The 20,759-nt window shown below is 52.5% G+C and overlaps 1 protein-coding gene across 4 annotated transcripts in view; it reads right to left on the bottom strand.

Moving 5' to 3' along the window:
* The window catches only part of TTC28 (tetratricopeptide repeat domain 28), a 621,832-nt gene that overhangs the window by 34,992 nt on the left and 566,081 nt on the right, over window positions 1–20,759 (bottom strand). For all 4 annotated transcript variants that reach the window (XM_078060812.1, XM_078060814.1, XM_078060813.1 and 1 more), the window contains one exon: window positions 11,322–11,462. In XM_078060812.1, coding sequence (XP_077916938.1) covers window positions 11,322–11,462 — 141 coding nt within the window. The remainder of the gene's footprint in view (window positions 1–11,321; window positions 11,463–20,759) is intronic.

Below are 20,759 nucleotides of genomic sequence, written 5' to 3'. Positions count from 1 at the left end.
GCTTAACCAACTGAGCACCCCAGGCGCCCGATCTCCTCTCATTTTAATAAATTAAAAGTCTACTTGCTCTAGGAAACCGTTGAGACTCTTCTGACCCCTGTGCGGACTGCCAGACACTGCCCCAGCCCCCAGAGTCGGAAGCTCGGCAGCCCCCCCTGTGCGCCCTGTGTGAGCGCAGCTTTCAAGTCATCTGCCCCGGACAGTGGGCACCCCGGACGCACGCTCCGCAGAGAGGATCAGAGTCACGGCCAAATGACAGCAGGTCCCCTGGGCTCTGAGCCCTGGCAGGCAGTGGGTGACGGGCGTGAACAGGTGTGTGGGATGAGGAGCCCCAGCTGTCCTCCTTGCAGGCACACCTGCCTCCTTCCTGGCGCAGCCACCACGCTGTGAAGGAATGGCCACAGGGTGGGCTGGGGGTCCTCCACGGTGGGAACTCAGTGACTGCGCCGCTTCGCCGTCTGCGGGGACTTTCAGCCTGGCTGGCTTCTCTCTGCCTTGGAAATCTGACTCGAAGACAGAGAAGGGTGCCTTCCGCTTATCAGAACGGGAGCACTGACAGAGGTGCAGACGCTTGACACATGGCAGGAGGGTGAGCCACAGGAGGGGCGCATCTAGGCCCCTGCCAGGCCTGCCGTATGCACACTCCCCCCTCAGGGCCCTACGAGGCGCGGTTGTTCCTCCTTTACAGATAAGGAACTAAGACTCCAAGACAGTAAGAGAGCCGTACAAGGCCAAAGAGCAGGGCAGGAGCCAGGCAGGCCTCCCACCTGGCACGGGAGGGGTTTTCACGCACCCTCCCTGCCTTCAGGACACGCTGAAGGACCTGCCTACCTGCACCTGCCTCCGACCCCTGCCCTGCCCGCTGCTGGGTCCATACAGGTGGAGCTGACCGTAGGCAGCCTCTCCCGGGAGCTGCTCTGCTTCCAGCTTTCTGGAAGCGACCCGACTGCCAGGATTCACCGCTGCACCACCGCACAGCGCCAGCAGGTGGCACTGGCGTCCCTTCCTCAAGGCCTGTCCATTTATTGCTAGGGACCCCATGGGGCTAATTGACAGCCTAGCTCTCGGTGGAGATTTTCTCACACCACACCGTCTTTATTAGCTTATTCCTCAGATGATTTTTATTAATTTACTTCTGGAGAAATATTCGTTTCCTCCACTGCATGGCTGTCTGGGTGGTAGCAGGGGAAGGAGAGGGAGCAAGCCCGGATCCGGGGAGGGGGGAGGCCGGCAGGCAGGGCGGAAGCTGCTCGGCCTCTGCAGAAACGGAATGCAGAGCCGGAGGGGATGTGTGAAGCACTACCGAGAAGGGCAGAGGCATCGGGGTGTAGTTTATGTCTCTGGAATGATGACAAACACCAGGCGGCCTGGGCGGCACTGGCTGCTCATGAATCTCCCTTCGGGGATGAAGAGATCTATTCCCCAAGCAGGGTGATTTATAACTGGGATGGGCCTGCAGAGGACCCCGGGTGCTCGGCCTCGCTCGGGCTCACACACACCGACACAGCCGGCGCTGTGGCTGTCTGGGCTGGGTGTGTGTGCCTGCCGGGTGGGAGCCAGCCCAGCCCCAGGGGAGGCATTGGGGGACTGAACGCCTGCAAGTCTCCTGCCAAACTGCAGCCCCGCGTGGGCAGCACGCCAGTCGCCCCTCCCATCAGGGCTCCGTTGGAGGGGGCGGTTAGGTCACTGTGCACACAGCTGAGCACGCTAAGCACCCCACCCCACCCCACACATGCTGGTTTCTCATGCCTTCACATTCAAAGATGGAGAGCAGAACGAGCAGGTGGACACAAGGAAGCACGGGCCCGACTCTCCCTCGGGAGAGACTACAAAGAAGCCCCGCTCAAACCTGACCAGTCCAGGCATGGCTAGAGCCACGGGGCCTTGAGGTTCCGTCCCCCGTCTCTGCGGCATGGAGAAAGGAGCCAGCGACCCAGAGCTCAGTACAGCCGGAGCACTGGGAGGAACCAGAGTTCCAGAGGTTCGGGCTGGCTTTGGCTTTCCCCTACGCACACCTGGACCCAGTGACAAGCAGCCCTTCAAGGGGCAGACCTTCGCAGACTGTGAACAGGACTCCCTGATCTGGGGAGGAGGCAGGAGCCCCAGCAGAGCACCAGGGAGCAGCTAGGAAACTTGCCACTGCATGAAAATGCCAAGGGCCCAATCTGCCGGAGGAAGGAACTAGCTTTGCTGAGGCTCTGCTCCTTGGGGTGCCGGGGAAAATGGCTGTTCAGCTTACCGGGCACCCCCCACCCCGGCAGCCCACCTGCGGACCGCAGAGACTCCTTAGTGAAGGGGGAGACTTGGTGCTTGTCCTCCGGGAGCTTACAATCTCCTGAGGATGGAGCAAGGCCTGAGACAGTCCTGAGGGTGCGCACACACGTGGCCTTGAAGCTTGAAGGCAGGCAGGAGAGCTGAGGCAGCCTTGGAGTGTGTTCTCTTTTCCCACCTCTCTTCCGGGGCCTACCCTTCCAGGCACGCGGGGCCTTCCTGTGTCTCTGGGCGTGGGGCTCTGGAGCTGAGCCAGAGCGCTCACCGCGGGGCACACCCAGCCATCCCATCTTTAGGACCACCAGGAAGGAGGGGAAGGGAGGGGGGACGGAAGTCACCCATGTGGGACGTCTTCCGGGGTGGGCTAGATCTAGGCTGTGACGTGCGTAGGTCATGGGAATTCTCAACACAAGGCGGGTCTCCCCCCGCACGCCCAGCCCAGCCCCTCCGCTGTTACAGAGGAACGCGGGGATTAAGCTTCCCTCAGGCCACGAGGTCGGGCAGGGCCCTGCCCCTCAGGACAGTCAGGCAACAGGAAGCCTGCAGCCTGGGGGGGGGGGGGCCCTGTGTTCAGGGAGCCCGAAGCCTAGTGCTGTTTTGATCTTGGGCCCCGAACCCTCATCTGGAGTGCACCCTCTCCCCCAGGATGGCAGACACTGCACGGGCCGCCAGTCTCCAGGGGCCCTCTCTGAGCAGGACCTCGTCTGCTGGTCAGGGCCGTGCTGTGGGGAAGGGAGGAGGCTGCTCCCCACAGTGGGGAGCTCGCTCTAAACGTGGCTGCCTCTTAGCTGTATTCCTGACTCAGCTCCTCACCTTCTCAGGGTGTCTTTATTGGACATTTTCACTTTCTAATGGCCGCGTCGGGCAGCTTAGCCTCTGCACGCACAGCCTCAGGGCTGAGCCAGGCTGCCTGTCCTGGGCCTGAGGGAGTCCCACCTCTGCTCCTCTCTTGCCCCTCCACCTTGGTCAGCAGGGTCTTCCTCCTCACGGCCGAACCCTGCTCTTGGGCAAGCCCCCGCCACACAGCTGAGCCCTTTGCTTCCTTCCTCCCTGCCCTCAGTCCTGCCCAGGATGCTTCAAAATTCCCTCCAGGGCTCCGAACTCTGAACCGAGTCTTCTGAGGGATTGGAGCTGGCCTGAGATTTGAACAAGTACCCGGGGTTTAAGGTACCCATGGAAAAATTAACTGGCAAATCCATTATATTCAAGTAGCCAGAGATGCCTCAATTCAATTTAAAAAGGACTCTGATACCATTCAGTGACACTCTGCTGAACATCCTCACACGAAGGGTTGTCTCCTCTGGGAGATGAAGGCTGTCAGATGCATTTTAAGTACTTCTTCAATAAGCTATCGGTGCTTTCTGCCGGCTCACCTCCTTAATTACCAAGTGCCCGGCTTGTCGGGTCTGGCTCCCTCCTCGGGAGAAGAGCCACGAAGCTGGGTGGCATCAGGCAGGGACCCCTGCTTTTCCAGCAATGCTGGCTCCTCTTTAGCTTGAGGAGCACGTGGGGCTGCATGTGGCTTCTTGCCTCTTGCTCTTGGGCCCTCCTGTAATGTTCGGCTTGTCGGCAGGTCCATGGCCAAGGTGAAGGGCTGTGGCACAAACCTCCACCAAGAGAAGTCACAGCCTCTGCCCACTCGGGGCTCTGCTGTGGCCATCCGCTCCTTGCTGTAACGTGCGTGAGGCTCCACGGCCAAACCTGCAGATTGCTGCCTTGGGAAAACCTGATGTGCAGGCCAGTCTTGCACGGGTGTTACCTCCGGACTACGCTCAGGAGCTGGGACAGATGGTCCAAGCCAGGCAGTCAGCAGGGAACAGGCTTATCATGTACGCAGGGATGGAGAGAAGAAACAATGATCCTGGGGTGGCCTGTCTAGCTAATGCATATCCAGCAATGCAGGAAAACCCCCTTCCACAGGGCCTTGCCCCTATACATAATTTGTGAGTCAAACACATCTGCCTCCCTTGCACCCAACAAGCCTGCACAGTCTCACCAACTGGCTCATAAAGAACCTCCAAAGCTGTATTAGTGTTGTCCAGAGACAGAAAACACCACCTCATGAGGTAGTGAGCTCGCTGTCACTGGAGGGATTCAAGCAAAGGCTGTGATCATTTGGCAGGGGTGTTAGATGGGTAGGGATCTGGGGGCCAGAGCACTGTCTTTGGAGACTGGATCCTAATCCTGGCTCTGTCACTGACTAGCTGTGACCCTGGGCAACAAGTCTCAGAGCCCGAATCCGTAAGAAAGGGTTGCAATTATTCCCCTCATGGCTGTTGATGGGACTGGCTAAGATAATACATGGAAAGCACTTGACACAGTGCTGGGTTCTCAGAAAGTAATCAATAGACATTCACCACTATCATCATCATCATCATCACTGCCATTGCTGTTAATGTCTGTCTCAGTCCTGGCCAGCAGGCCTTTCCTTCCTCCCTCCTTCCTTCCCTGCTTCCTTCCTCCCTCCTTCCCTTCCCTCATGAATCAACAAGTACCTGCACCCACTCAACACAAGGCACATGGCAAGGTGCCCTGGGGGACACAGAGAGAAATCAGGTGTGATCCAGCCTTGGAGGACGGTGCAGCCTGGGATAGGATAGGGCACGGACACGTGTAACTAAAACGCAAGGCAAAAGGCGGTGGCTCCTTTCTCGACAGATAGAGTGCCAGGGAATTTCAGAGAAGGAGAAAAGTATTCCCAGTTAGGGCAATCCAAGATGGGTTTGTGAAAGGGGCGGCTGGAGACGGACCCCAGGGAAAAGCCCTCCCTGCTGTGTCTTGCGCCCAAGCCAAGGCCCTGAGGAAGGAAAGGGCAGGTCCAGGGTCCCGTCGGGTTAGGGCAGAGTGTAAGGGAGAATGCAATGGGAAGTGGGAATGGTGGCGGGGCCAGGCGATGGGGACTTGAACACCGAGCTCTTCCACTTCACCTCGGGCCCCCGAGCGAGAAGGTGATTGATCAGAACTGCGCCCCAGCCAGAGCGGGACAGCGAAGTCCGGTGGCCTGCAGCCTGGGTGGGTGGTGAGGACAGAAGTGTGGGCAATGGAGGCTCAGCCGGCGGGGGGGCAGGCCCAGCTCTGCGCTGACAAGGTGGGAGACGCAGGCCACGAACTTTGCTGAGCGTCAGTGACCTTGCAAGTGTGCTCCCAGGATCCCATTAAATGGCCATGTCAAGGGAACAGTGAGTCTCCAGGAAGGGTCGTGGCAGTGGGAATAGAGGGATGGAGACCAGAAATGTTGCAGGGTGACCTGGCAGGTCTCTTCAGTGACTTGCATTTGGGAAGAGATCACCAGGGGTGGAGGTGGCCTAGTGTTTATGGGGAACACAGGAGGGTTACGGGGAACGCAGGAGGGTTACGGGGAACGCAGGAGGGTTACAGGGAACACAGGAGGGTTACGGGGAATGCAGGAGGGTTACGGGGAACGCAGGAGGAGCCGTGGGGCGGGCTCAGCCTCAGCACCCATTAGAAGCTGCACGGGGTGTGGGCTTCAGGCAAAGGCGGAGCAGCACCTCAGCTGCTGAGGACTTTGCTAAAAGGTAGACTGTGAGTTGGCAAGTCCAGGTCAGGGCTGGGGCCAGGCAGACATCGGCTGGGCTGACCTCTCTGCTTTGGCTGGTGCTAAACAGCACACGTTCCGTATATAAATTTTATTCCCTCTCTTCTACCTTTATTTTCCTTCTATCTTGATGTTCTCATCCATTTATTTCTCTTTATGTGATCTGGTGGCATTTGTATGTTTTGGTCAACTGTCTTAAATAAGTTCTGGAACAAGAAAGTGAATAAATAAACAAGTGATAAAGAAAACATTATTTATAAATTATCTTGTGCCTTATAATATATATTGGTAAGCTTGATAGTTAGGGGCAAGCTGTGGGAAACCCTTTTCAATTCTGAATAAACTTGTCACTACTCAACAGACATGAATTTAGAGTGACTCCTGATAGAGCGTTCCTATCATCACACCTGCGCCTCAGAGAAGCACAGACGGGTGGGGGTGGGGCGGTGGGGGTGGCGCACGAGTGTTAACCGGGCAGATGCCTCGGGGCGGCGCACTGGGACAGGCAGGGGCCCTGAGGAGGGCTGGCTGGTGTACCTACTGATCAGTCGGACGCCAGGACAGGGGCTCCTGCCTGAGGCCCGGGGCCTGGACCCACCTGTGGAAGGAACAGCTGTTGGCAGGAAGGCCCCTGCCCAGAACTGCCCCTGTGCGGGGGATGCAGGTGGGCTGACCCAGCTCAGAGCTGGGGAGAATGCTCAGCCTTCTTGTTGGTGCCATCAGGAGAGCAGGACAGAGTCCTGGCCCAGAGCCACATGGCCACCACCAAAGAGCAGAGGACAGGGCTCGCAGGAGAGCAGCCAGAAGCTGAGCGAGGAACCCTGAGGCTCAAGGCCAGGGCTGTGGCTGTAACAGACATTTAACTGGGTTACCATTCTGCATTCATTCAAAGTCTTTCTGGTATTTGGTGGCCAGAGAGAGGCTGTAAGGGGAGGCAGCATCGAACTATCCAATCAGGTTCTGGGGTAGAGAGCTGATTCCTGAACCCACCCCCCCAAAAGGGCTTTGGTGTCATAGAAACCTTAGACCTAGGGGCGCCTGGGTGGCTCAGGTCATGATCTCAGGGTCCTGGGATCAAGCCTTGCATTGGGCTCCCTGCTCAGCGGGAACCCTGCTTGAGGATTCTTTCTCTCCCTCTCGATCTGCTCGCACACACACTCTGTCTCAGAAAAGTAAATAAATCTTAAGAGAAAAGAGAAAAGAAACCTCAGACCCAGGTGGGGAGAGAAACTGCTTACTACACTGTTTATCCATCACCACATGGATGGCATCCTCATAACTCCTATTACCCCCATTTTCCAGATGAAATAATAAAAGGCTCAAGGTCACCCACTAATGGAAGGTCCCAAATCCAGGTCTGCCTGGCCCCAGAGCAAGGCCCCCCCGACTATGTGCCACACCACAGCACACTGCCTAGCCATATGAACACAGGCGTGGCCAGGGTGCCGTCCGGTCTAGTGCGGACGTGCGTGGCATTCGTGCAGGCTGCTTCGGGGCGGCGCCAGGGGCAGGTGCAATTCGGATGTTTATAAAGAACTGCAACCATGCGTCCGTGCAGACACACGCATGACACAAATGCAGAGACGGTCACAGGTTTGCGGGGTTTCCGGCAGACTGACGGGGCTGACCTTGTGCGGTCAGTTTTATTTCTCTGCAATCACTGCTCTTCCCTATGCTTCCAGGAATCTGGGGAGAAGTGGTCCCCAGTCTCCTCTGCCGTGCCCCCCTCATCCCGTCTCGCCTCCCCCGAAGGCCAGGCTTTTGCTCACGGATTTGGAGGGCAGGGCAGTCTCTGGAGCACTCCTCCCTCCCCGCTGCCTAGGTCTGACTCTTTAGGGTGAGGGGCGGGGGTGGGGAGGGAATCAGGAGCTGCCGAGGCCCCTCCGTGCGACTCCCTGGAGGGACACGTGAGCAAGCACTTCTGAGGGCCCTGCGGGAGCTTCCCCCTGCCATCCCCAACACGGGGCGACCAGATCTGGGGGGCAGCCTCCCCGTCCTGCCACATCCCGCATGTCCTGTAACTCTCCTTGCTGAGGCCCTCTGCCCGGGAAGCAGCCCCTCCGGTGTGGAAGCAGCACGTGGCTGAGCCCATGGGATGCACCCATCCGGAAAGGCCCTCGCGGGAGCCACACTAGACATGGACACGCAGGCCACGCTGTGGCCCGCCCACTCTCGCCTGGGCCCTCCTTTAGGCTCTCCTCTACCTGCCCCCCAGTCACGGGAGGCTGCTTTCCACGGGATGGTGACACCTCGTCCTCTCCTGGGGGACTCCCACCAGGCCCCAAGTCTCACTTGCCAATTCCCCCACCAGTCTTCTTTGAGACGTGGCAGGTGCGTGGCTGAGGTGCTAGAGGTGGCAGAGACCTGAGGGAGGGCGCTGGCCCCTCGTGGCACCTCTCTTTAGAATGAGGACACTTAATACTTCTTTGTCCTCTGTGTAGGCTCTAGCCACTCATTTCTGGGCAACAGGGAAGGCCCTCTGCACACCATGTCACACACACAGCCGGACATGTGGAAAGACCAAGGCCTAGCGTGCGTACTGTGTCAGCGGTAGCAACAGAGACGTGAACATTTCTCTGGGATACTGGTCCTGACTGATGCTGGACGGGGGCACTGTCAGGACGGTGGCACCGCCCTGGGGCCCTGGCCGGGATGCAGCTCGAAGCCGTCCTGTTCTCCTCTCTCCTGTAGCAATTGTGACCTGACGGCCCCCAGACTCAGCCGCGCATGCGCACAGCGCCCCACCCCCCGCCAAGGCACGGGCCCTCCAGCCCTCAGCAGGACTTGGAAGCATTCTGCAGGATGCGGGCCAGGGGGCTAAACAAGGGAAGAGTCCTTGTTTTTCCTCAGTAGCGGCACCTGCCCTGTGCTCGTGTAAATGTGTTTTCCACCACAGTGCACAGGCAAAAAGGAAACCAGTGGTTGTGGAGACCTCCGAATCAAAGACAGAACAAAGAGCAAGGCCAGGGGTGGCAAGAGAGGACTCTAATGCCAGGTCTCACCAGCCGTGGCAGCCTCCTTGCCAGACCGGTCCAGCAAACCGCCCCGGAACAAGAAGGCCAAAGAACTCTGCAAGCCCTCAGTCAATAGCGGGAGCCTGAAGACAAGCCCCTTCTTAGCCATCGCCGGTCAGGGACAAGGCAGCTCACCTCCTCGAGGAGGTCGCTGGACATGGAAGGGGCAGAGAGGGAGGCCTGGGAGCCCAGGGCAGGGCAGTGCACCTGGCAGCCCTGGGGTGCGGGGCACGTGGGAAGGCGCAGGCTGGCAGGGCAGCGGGCAGGCATGGCCTGCAGTCCACTCTGGCACCTGCCGCTGCGCAGGTCCCCAGCCCCCAGCCCCCAGCCCGCGTGCACCCCTCAGCTACGACACTCAGGCCTGCACTGTGCTAGCTGACGAGGACACCTTTGCCTCTGTGGTCCCTCCTGAAGCTCTGCTGCCCTCGGATGGAAGCCAGAACCTCCTTCCTGGGTTCATCGGGAAGCGGCAGAGAGCACTCGGCATGGCAAACTGTCCGGGGCCTTATGGGCTCACTGTGTTGAAGCTGAAGAAACCCAGGCTGTTTCCCCCATACAGTCTGCCCTCAGAAGCCTCTAGAAGGTGAAGATTGGAAGTGTCTGTGGATGCTGCTGAGGGAGCTAAGTGCAGAGCAGGGGGCAGCGAGGCCCAGGCTCCCCACCCAGCCCCGAGGCTGGCCCAGTCCTCAGCTGAGATTGCATTGTTTAAATGAACCCACCAATTAATCCATAGTACCGTGCTCATCAGACCTATGTCAGAGCAGATGTGAAGGACGAAAACCATTTTCCCAAAATGAGCAGCTCCATGATCTGAAAGTCACACCAGCTCCCACCCAGGGATGATGAGCTAGGATCCCAGACATACCTGCTTTGACCCTTTTCTTACCGTATGCCCAAAGCCCTGGACGGGCTTGACTGGCTGCCGGCAGGCCTGTGATCAGGAGGGCCACGGAGGCCTCATGGCCTGTCTTTGGCCTTCTCTCATGTGAAAGACAGGAGGTGGGGTCGGAAGAAGAGCAGGTGAGGCCACACCCCAGGTGGTGAACACCCGCCGCATTCCCAAGTTTATGCACCCACATTACCTGAAGAATTCAAGCTTAGCACTGTCCTTCCCACTCTACTCAAAACAGTAGAAAGCCGTGTGTGCAGTGCCTTCTGTGCATTAGGAAGCCTGTCCGAGTGTTATTTATACGTAAGCCCCTCTAATCCCCACGGTAAGGGAAAACTGCAAGCCAGGAAGCTTGTTCCCATTTCAGCAACGAGGAGACAGGCTGACAGAGCTCACTCAGCCGGCAAGCCACACAGTCAGACCCTGAGCCCCCCGCACTGTGGTTCCCAACCACGCCGGCGGCTCCTGCAGTCGACAGTCACCTGCTCAACAGGCCGAGATGCTGGTGGAGGAGGACACGATCCCAGGCCCGGGCCTCCCCCCACCGGGCCACGTCCCCCCACGAAACTAACAGCCGTGCAGGACACGTGTGAAGCGGAGGAGACGAAGGAGGACCTGGAGATGAACCAACATGAAGTTGTAGTCTCCTCCAGCCAAGCTGCCAACTCCCACATCCCTGGCCCCTGGCTCCCACCCATTCAGCTTGGCCCTGGGAAAGTAAACACACATTTGTCACCCGGACAGCACAATAAGGAGAGGAAACGGGCCTGCAGTGGGAGCAGACAGGGCACCGTGTGCCCCACAGAGCAGGGCTGCCAGGCAGAGGCCGCCTCCACCCAGAGCACAGTCACTTCCCTCCTGTGTTCCAGGCTCCACCTGCTGCCCTTAAAAGTCAAGGCCGTGGCAGGGACCTGAGAATCTGGGACATCTTTCTGGAAAGTTCTAAATGTGACTCCCGGGTTGTGGCCAGGCAACCCAATGAAAGCGGGACAGGTGCCCCTCAACCCCAACTGCCTGCCACGCTTTTATCTGGACACCGCTCAGCTATCACCCCTGATAAAAGGATATAGGGGGATACTGGTTGGCAATTTCAACCTGGACCCATCTTAAAGCCATGAAGGCTTATTTGGTCAAGTAATAGGGAGACTGGGTCTCAGGGTGGATGGGTGGGCTTGGGTCTGGACAAGTCCTCCCTCCAGGAAGGCTGGCACCCCTTCTCTCCCTGGCCTCCCTCAATCTCAGGTGTTTGGCCCACACGTCGCTGACCAAAGCGGGCAAAGGAGTGGGTAGAAGCGCTCTGTCTGGCTTCTGCCTGCTGTTTGGGAAGCCGGCTCTTGGGCTACATGAAGAGGCGGCCAGCCGGCCCCTGGACCTCCCATCCCAGATGAACACAGATGGTCACATCAAGCCTGTCACTCTTTTCTCTCTCGACCCAGAGGTGCTGCCATGGCGCCGAGGCCCTGATGAGCGTGGGGCTGTGGAAGTGTCACACTCCTGCAAATTCCTGGCCGGCGGCCCCAGCAGCTGGAAGGAGCGCCAGCCGGAAGCACGTTATCCTACAGCCGGCCTGGGAGCCGGAGCCTGCACGCACCTGTTGAAGAGGTTGTTGCGGCGAACCATCCGCAGAAAGCCAGTCGGGTCGGTAACGGAGTTGAGCTTGTTGTTCATCTCTTCGAACTGCTGGTCCATGATGTCTCCAGCTTCGCTCTCCGTCTCACTGCTGGCACAGGCCCTGCAAAGGAAACCACAGAGTGAGCCAGTGGGAGAGAGGAAGCGCTCAGCCACGCGAGTCTGCCCTGAGGTCCGGTGCCACTCCCCTGCCCGGCAGACCCCTGCTACGGAGCGCCTCCCTGAGGCCGGCGTCCCCCTGCGCCCTCCCTGGTGGCCCTGCGGCCTCCTCCCTCCTCCGTCTAGTGCTTCTCAAGAGGCACTCTTGTTGGCGGTTTCTGGTGGTCGCCCCCACTCGGCTGTGAGCCCCCTACAGTCGGTGCTGTGCCTGAACCAGGGTTACACCCCGGCGTCTCACCCATGACATGTAGTAGGTGCTCAACAGCGTGTGCTGGGCTGACTGGGTGCTCTTCCCAGAGCAGAGCTCGGAGCACGTTCCGGTTCGGTCCGTTCCAGAAACGGTAACTAAGCCCCTAGCATGGGCCAGGCACCAGGCTGGGCCTCGGGAACACCTGGCCTAAAAGGCAATTTCCACACAAGGAGACAGATGTGCCCATGAGTGGCCACAGTGCCAGGCAGAGAGAGCACTGTCTGAAATGTGGGCAGAAGCCTTGCCGACCGGAGCCCATTTTCCAAGCTCACCAGGAGGATGTTACAATTTTCAGATTAATAAATTCATATTTCGCTGATAACAGACTGTAACAGAACATCTACAATGGGTTTTAAATAAACAGAAATACCCAGGAGTGCCTTGATTCACCACCATGATTAAAATGACAAAAGGCTTGTTAACTGTCAAAGCCAAGCATTTGTGGCCCAAGGGGACCCCTGTGGTGGTGAAGTGTCCGAGGGGGCGCTGCCCACCTGTGGCCACCCCCCTCCCAGTTGTCCCCACACCTCACCATGCCCCGAGGCTGGCACAAGCAGCGCGGGGCCCTGCCTCCCTTCAGCATGCTGGTTACGCTCAGACTTCGCGGAGATGCTGAGTGACATCCAGGCCACAGACAGCTCTCAGCCCTCACTGACTGTCTACAGTTTCCTGCTGACTGAGAACTAGTGTGGGAGAGTGGCGAGCACCAGGGCCCCAGAGGAAGACGACGGACTCAACACGCAAACCACTCAATGCTGAAGTGGGCTCTGGAGAGGGAAGGACTTGCCGGCACCCTGAGCGAACAAGGCCCTGCGCATCAAGAGGTGGGTTTAACGTGAACGTGACCTGCTTCAAACAGACAGGCTGGCGAACCTGGGACATCAGAAGGTCGCGGAGGAAGGGGAATAAGCCCCTCACTAGGTTGTTACGGAGCCAAATGATACACAGTGTGAGAAGCTGCCTGAAAAACCTGAATGCTCTGTGTGGATGTCAAACCTGCTGTCACGGGCCACCTCCACTGGGTCCCCCGGGGTGGGGGGAGGAGGGGCAGCCATTTGGTCAAATGTTATTCTGCGTACATCTGGAGGGTGTTACTGGATGAGATTAACATCTGAATCTGAAGACTGAGGAAAGCAAACTGCCCTCCCCAATGTGAGCGGGCCCCATCCAATCCACCGAGGGCCTGAACAGAACAAAGAGGCTGAATAAGGGAGAATTCCATCTCTCTACCTGAGTGTTTTCAAGCTGGAACATCAGTCTTCTCCTACCTTCAGACTTGGGCTCGGCCTGGAACTTACACCATTGGCTCTCCTGGGTCCCCAGCTTGCCAACTGAAGATCTTGGGACTTCTCAGCCTTCATAACCATGTGAGCCAGTTCCTCATAATAAGCCTGTGTGTGTGTGTGTGTGTGTGTGTGTGCGCGCGCGCGTGTGCACCCCGCTGCCCCATTGGTTCTATTTCTCTGGAGAACCTAGACTAACATGCCTGCTAATTAGGCACCAGAGCCCTGACTCAGCCATGTTCTTCACAGAAGGTCATGCAAAGGCCCAGTCACTGGGAAGGTTTCCCAAGCGCTGAAGCCCTAAAGGTGTCAGAAGTGGAGCAGTCTTCAAAGAGAGCCCAGAGGTCTGATTTCTTGGCCAGCTACTCACCTGCACCCCAGAACCACGCTAACCACTGGTAAAGCCATCAGCCTGCTTTTCTTCCCAGCCCACACAGAACAGCAATTCGAAGCCAGCACAGGGCCTGGCACGCAGGAAGTATGCCACAAGAAGTTGGTGAATGAATGAATGACGAGCTGGAGAGCATTTTATAATATGCAAAGTATTTTTATTTTATTGTCTGTGAGGCAGCTCTTACTGCCTCCATCTTACTTCTGAGGAGACTGAGGTTTAGAGAAGCCAAGGAATGTGGCCAAAGGGCACCAAGTGGTAAAGCCAGGCCTGCACCCAGGTCTTTGGCACTGATCTCCCCACCTGCCCCACCCCCCCCCCCCAAGGCTCTAAGCTTGTCACACTTCAGAGTCTCACCCAGCTGGGGTTTGACCAGGTGGGGGAAGGGGTGAGTATAGGAAGCAAGAGAAACCAGGAAACATCTGAGCACCTCAACAAATCACCATGGCTTCCATCCTGCTGGAGAGCAGGGGATGAGGTTTAATTCCTCTCTCAGCCCCACGGGCGGCAGCTGAACAGGCAAGCAGCTGAAGGTTTGAAATGCTCCCTGGGGGGGTGAGGGCCCTTCACAGAGACCCTGGTAAATATCACTCAACAAGCTCCTCTGTCCAGGGACACATTCATCATCTGAATGCGACTGCCTGCTTGGAGCTGAGAAATCTGCTTGTCATTCAGCGCTTTGCAAAGGGGAGAAGAATTGGCTGGAACCGGTATCAGCCTCCATTATCTTGCAGTCCCACTCTTGCTGTCAGCCGCAGACAGAGCCCTCAGAAGCTCATGCTTAATGGGGTTGTTTCCTATTTTCTGACCCTGCAGAGTATTAACACTGAAGGGAAAAACAAACAGGCAATGTCACAAAGGAATCTTCCGTTTACAAAACAAGCCTCATCTCTACCGCAGGGATCCCAAGAGTGCCTTTGTATCACGATCACCACCCCACATCCATGTCTTTGAGAGACTTCCTAGAGATGGCACATTACCTAGTCTGATTCCACTCGCCCTGACTCCACAATGATTACGGAGCAGGACCTATGCGCAAGGATTGTAGAGGCTAAACAGGGGAGGGTCACACTACACCTGCCTTCAAGGCACTTATGAGCTAGGATGACTAGTGGCTGCTGGCTAAGATGGATTAAGGAGCGCAAGGAGGGCACCGGCCTGTACCCAAGATAGGGAGGGCATAAAGGCTTTCCCGGAACTTGCTGTATCTGAGAGGTATCCTGAAGAATACGACTTTGATAGGTGGAGACTTGGTGGTGGTGGGGGGTGCTTCCAGGCAGAGGGAATGGAATGAGCAAAGGCGTGGAGAGAAGCTAGTGTGGGGGCCCTTTGGGGCCAAGGGAATAGCCCGGTTGAGCTGGAGTAGAGGGTATGAGTGGGAGAGGAGGAGGAGTAACAGTGGAGGGCTTGGAACTTGGAAGGGGGTTGAGAACTGTTGGCCCAGGCCTCTGAACATGGGGTGACAGGCTCAGGGCTGCTTTTTGGCAGATAGTCAACTGGTCCAGAGAGGAGAATGCGGGATGGCTGGGTGGCTATTACAAGCATCTGCTCAGAAGCAGCCCTGAGGGCTCACAGTCAAGCTCACTGAAGCCTGATCAGCCCCTCACACCTACCAGAAGCCCCATTCTTGGTAGTTACTGTTGTGCTAATACATGAATGTGCCTGGGTCTCAACATGCCAGGTGAGGCAAGTCTTCCACAAACCCCTAGGCTCTGAAATCTTGATAGTGGCTCCCTCCTCTGCTCCAAGCCTCTGTCCCTTGTCTCCCCTACAAACAGACTAGCTGCGTATAACCCCACTTTCCTGATTCCTCCCCACATTTTTTTTTTAAGATTTTATTTATTTATTTGAGAGAGACGGAGATAGAGGGAGAGCATGAGAGGGGGGAGGAGCAGAGGGAGAGGGAGAAGTAGGTTCCTTGCTGATCAGGGAGCCTGACACAGGGCTCGATCCCAGGACCCTGGGATCATGACCTGAGCTGAAGGCAGATGCTTAACAACTGAGCCACCCAGGCGCCCCTCCTCCCCACTTCTTGTTCTCTGTTGTCACCAACATGGTTCTGGCTTCTCCTGGGGTTGGGCCAGCTATCCCATTAGTCTAGACATATGAACTAGGCTGGCAAGGCTGAGAGTGGAAAAGTGGGAACTGACAGAAGAAATATTACCAGAAGGAGAATGTATTTCTCTTTGGGAAACTCATTGAAGGGACAAGTAACAGTTAAAATATGGCAGATGGGCAACTGGTGGCAAAGCGAGAAACTGAAAGTAGAAGGTGGTCTTAGGTGGAAGAGGAATGGGTTCAGTTAGGAAATGCTGAGCATGCAGACAAGAAGTTTAGTCGGCAATGCCAAGTGTGCGGATGTTGATTCAGTTATGTAGGCACTTCCTTCCCAAAGGCCTAGAGATTATAAGCATCCAGGTCTGGGGCTCAGGGGAGAGGTCAAGACCAACTCTTTGAAGTCTCATTCATTTGTTCACTCAACAAACGTTACTAAGTATTTTTTATAAGTATCCTGCTATACTGGGTTCTGGTTCCAGGTAAAACGGAGTAAGCACATTCCACCCCGTCCTTCCTGCTGGATATAACTCTAAGCTCTGGATGCGGATGGACTGCATGGAGCAGCTATGTGAGAAGTGTGAAAAGTAAATAGTATCAGGCAAACTGGGGAAGAAGACCAGAATTTGAAGTGCCACCAAATAAGTAGTGAGCTTCGTTTTCCCCCTCTGGAATCCCTCAGACAGTTCTCCATGCAGCCCAAAATGCAGAAATGGGCATCAGTGCGAACAGACAAAGCTCCAGGAGGAGCCCTATATTTCTTACTCAGAGAGAAGAGAAAAGCCCCCATTTCTCTTATTCTCTCATCTCTGCTCTCATGTTCTAGGCCACAAACAATCCTGAGTTGGTAGTTGGCAGTGATAGCAAAAGTGAAGGTCAGAAGGAGTTTAAACACTGAAGGTCAGGAAACTTTGCGCTTAACCAGAGGAGATGTAGCCCCATGAGGGCAGGGTAACTCCCTTTGCTTTTTCTCTTCCTTTCTCCCCATGTCCCTTGGTCCATGATGTGATGGTCACTGCAGGAAAGGTGCGGCAAGGGGGTGGGGTGATGGTGTAAATAAAGCCCCAGCTTTTTGGTGAGAGGACCAAAAAGAAGAGCCCTGGGGAATTGAAAAATACTGGTGAGAACAAAGAGAGGGAGGAGTTCAGGAAAGGGAGCACAGGGCGCCTAGGTGGCTCAGTTGGTTAAGCAACTGCCTTAGGCTCAGGTCATGATCCTGGAGTCCCAGGATCAAGTCCCACATCGGACTCCCTATTCAGCAGGGAGTCTGCTTCTCCCTCTGACCCTCCCCCCTCTCATGCTCTCTCTCTCTCTGTCTCATTCTCTCTCTCAAATAAATAAATAAAATCTTAAAAAAAAAAAAAAGAAAAGGGAGCACATAAAGTTGTTTGTAAGTTCCTGGATTCACCCCTAAGCTGCATACATGTAGATCTGACCCTAAAGACTATGAGAACCTAAATACAAGATGGCCCAGTTCCTGAACCCCAGTGAATAATGCACCTGTGGGATGGACTTGAGTAGCATGGCAAGAACTTTGAAAATAGAACTTACACCAAAAGCTGGTCAGAGCTTATGGCCTGAACCCTAACCAGGTCAACTGCTCACCTCAACAAAAACATCAATGTCCTCCACAGGAGTCAAAGAAGACCCAGAGTTTAACATAATAACATAATTCAAAATGTCCAGGATATAATCCCAAATTACTCAGTATCCAAAAAACAAAAAACAACTAGGAAAATCTCAACTTGCCTGGGAAAAGGCAATCACCAGATGCTTTTTGGAATTATGCTAAGATGACACAAATGTTGGAATTGTCTGACAAAGACCTTAAAACAACTATTTAAAAATGCTACAAGTAAAGACTCTTGAAAAGATGGCAAGAAAGAAGATCTCAGCAAAGAACGTAAGATATTAAGAAGGAGCAAATGAAAAATTTGGAACTAAAAAGAAAGAACTGAAATAAAAACTCACAGTATGGGCTCAATAGCAGAATGGAGATGACAGAAGAAAATTAATGTACCTAAAGATAGAAGAGCAATAGAGATTATCCAATACGATTAACAGGAAAAAAATGTTTTTTTTAAGTAAATGAACAAACCTGAAGGACCTGTGGTTCTATACCAAAAAACCTAACATTCATGTATTCAGAGCCCAAGAATGAGAGGAGAAAGAGGGTAGAACAGAAAAAAATTGAAGGAATAATGAATGAAAATTTCCCAAATTTGGTGTCAGACATAAATCTACAGATCAAGAAGCTGAGTGAACCACAAACAGAATAAACCCAAAGAAATCCATGAACAGATGCATCATATTCATATGGCAGAAAACTAAAAATAAGGAAAAAAATCTTGAAAATAACCAGAGATAAAAGATTCACTGTGTATAGGGAAAACAATGATTCAAAGAACTGAGGATTTCTCATCAGAGATCGCAGATTCCAGAAGGAAATGGAAATATATTTTTAAAGTGTTGAAAAAAAAATGATCAACCTAGAATTCCAGTCCAGTGAAAATATCCTTCATAAATGATGGTGAAATAAAAACATTCTCAGATGAAGGAAAACTGGCAGCCTGAGATTATAGACATACTCTCAAACAGATATTACAGACATACTCTCTTGTTCATGCCTATGTAATCTACCCCTCCCTGAGGGTGGACAGGACCTATGGCTTGCCTCTAACCCACAGAATATGGCACAGTAATGGATGTCACTTCTGTGATTATGTATATAAGACTATAACGTCTGGATTACTGTAGCTTCTATTGCCTTCTTGGCTGGTACACCTTGATGAAGTAAACAGCCATGTTGGGGAGGCCTATGTGGCAAGTAATCCAGGGCAGTCTCTGTCAACAGCCAGCAAGAAACTGAGACTCTCAGTCCAACAGGCTAAAAAGAAATAAATCCTGCCAATAATCATGTGAGCTTGGAGGTGGTTTCTTCTCCAGTGAAGCATTTAGACAAGACCTCAACCATAACTAATACTTTGATTGCCGCCTCAAGAAAAACTCTGAAGCAGAGGACCAAACTAAGCCATGCCAGGATTCCTGACCCAAAGAAATGGTGGGATAATAAATTTTTATTGTTTTAAGCCACTAAATTTTGGGGAATTTGTTATTCAGTAATATATAACTAATACAAAAACTAAGAGAAGTCACTAAGGGCTGACCTATACTAAAATAACTGCTAAGGGAACTTCTTCAGACAGAAGGGAAATGATACCATAAGGAAACTAGGCACACCAGGGAAGAAGGGAAAGTAACAAAGATTAAATGTCTGAGTAAATAGAATAGACTATTCTTCTCCTAACACTGATGGAATTTTAAAGTATGTAGATATAGTATACAAGACAAATGCAAGATGGGGCTAGAGGGAAAGGTTACCCCATGGTGGTAAGATTTCTATATTTCATTTGAAATAATAAAATATCAATAGTAAGTAGATTGCAGACTGTGAGAAGTATGTATATTATGATCTCTGGAGCAACCATTAAAGAGCTATAAGAAGAGATATAGTCAAAGACATAAGAGATACATTAAAATGGAGTTCAAAAAAAAGTTCAAGTAGCTCAAAAGAAGGAAAGGGAAACAGCAATGTAAATCAGAGAAACAAACAAAACAAATATTAACATGGCATACAAAAATCGACATGTATCAATAATTATATTAAATGTAAATGGTCTTATAGAGATTGACAGAATGGAATTAAAAAAACATGACCTAATTAAATGCTTCTGCAAGAAACTCACTTCGAATACAATGATATAGATAAGTTAAAAGTAAAAGGATACAAAAAGATATACCATATGAACACTATTCAAAACAAAGCTGGAGTGGTTATATTAAGATCAAAATAGACTGCAGAGCAAAGAAAATTACCAGGGATAAAGAAGAACATTACACAATGATAAAAGATCCAATTCACGAAGAACATAAAATGATTCTAAGTGTGTATTCACCTACCAACAGAGCTTCAAAATACATGATGCAAAAACTGGCAAAACTGAAAGAAATGGATAGACTGGCAGAGACTTCCACACACTTTTCTCAGTAGTTGACAGGACTGATAAACAAAAAATCAACGAAGATATAGAAGAATTGAACAACATCATCAACCAACTGAGGATAACTGACATTTAGAGAACACTACACCCAACAAACACATAATACATATTCTTGTCAAATGCATATGGAACATTCCCCAACATACCCTGGGTCATAAAACAAATCTTAACAAATTTAAAATAATTGAAAGCATGCAAAATATGTCTTCTGCCCACCATGGAATTAGATTTGAAAGTGAGAAAAGAAAGGTAACAGGAAAATCTCCAACAACTTGGAAACTAAACAAGACTTCTAAATAATTGTCAAAGAAGAAGCCTTTAGGCAAATTAGAAAAATACTTGGAACTGGAACAAAACTGAAAATACAACATAAAATTTGTGGGATATATGTAGATAAAGTCTTAGAGATAACTTTATAGCATTAAATGTTTATATTAGTAAAAAGATCTGACATTAATAATCTAAACTTGTACTTTAAGAAACTATAAAACAAAATGGGGCGCCCGGGTGGCTCAGTCGTTAAGTGTCTGCCTTCAGCTCAGATCATGATCTCAGGATCCCGGGATTGAGCCCTGCATCGGGATCCCTGCTCAGCGGGAAGCTTGCTTCTCCCTCTCCCACTCCCCCTGCTTGTGTTCCCTCTCTCGCTGTGTCTCTCTCTGTCAAATAAATAAGTAAAATCTTAAAAAAAAAAAAAGAAACTAGAAAAAAAAGAGTAAAACAAACCAAAATAAGCAGAGGAAATAAAATAACAGAGTAAAAATCAATGAAATTGAAAAGAGTAAAACAAATCTTTAAAAAAAAAAAATCAATGAAACAAAAAGTTGGTTCTCTTTAAAGGAAATCAATAAAATTGATAAACCTCTGCCCAGACAAACCAAGAATAAAAGAGAGAAGGCAAAAATTATCAATATCAGAAATGAAAGAGGAAACCTAACTAGTGACCCCACAGAAATTAAAAGGATAAGGGAATATTACAAACAACTCTACACATATGGATTCAACAACTTAGATGAAATGGACCAATTGGTCAGAAACCGCAAACTACTAAAACTCATTCAAAAGGAAATAGATAACCTGAATAGTCCTATAACTACTAATGAATTTTATTCATTGTTGAAAACCATCCAAAATGACATCTCCAGGTCTAGATGGTTTCAATGGCAAATTCAATCTAACATTTAAAGAAGAAATAATACTA

Source organism: Halichoerus grypus, chromosome 13, assembly GCF_964656455.1.
Source record: "Halichoerus grypus chromosome 13, mHalGry1.hap1.1, whole genome shotgun sequence".
NCBI classification, from domain to species: Eukaryota; Metazoa; Chordata; class Mammalia; order Carnivora; family Phocidae; genus Halichoerus; species Halichoerus grypus.
Note: the sequence above shows the minus strand (reverse complement) of the source record. Positions and strands in the feature narration are given on the sequence as shown.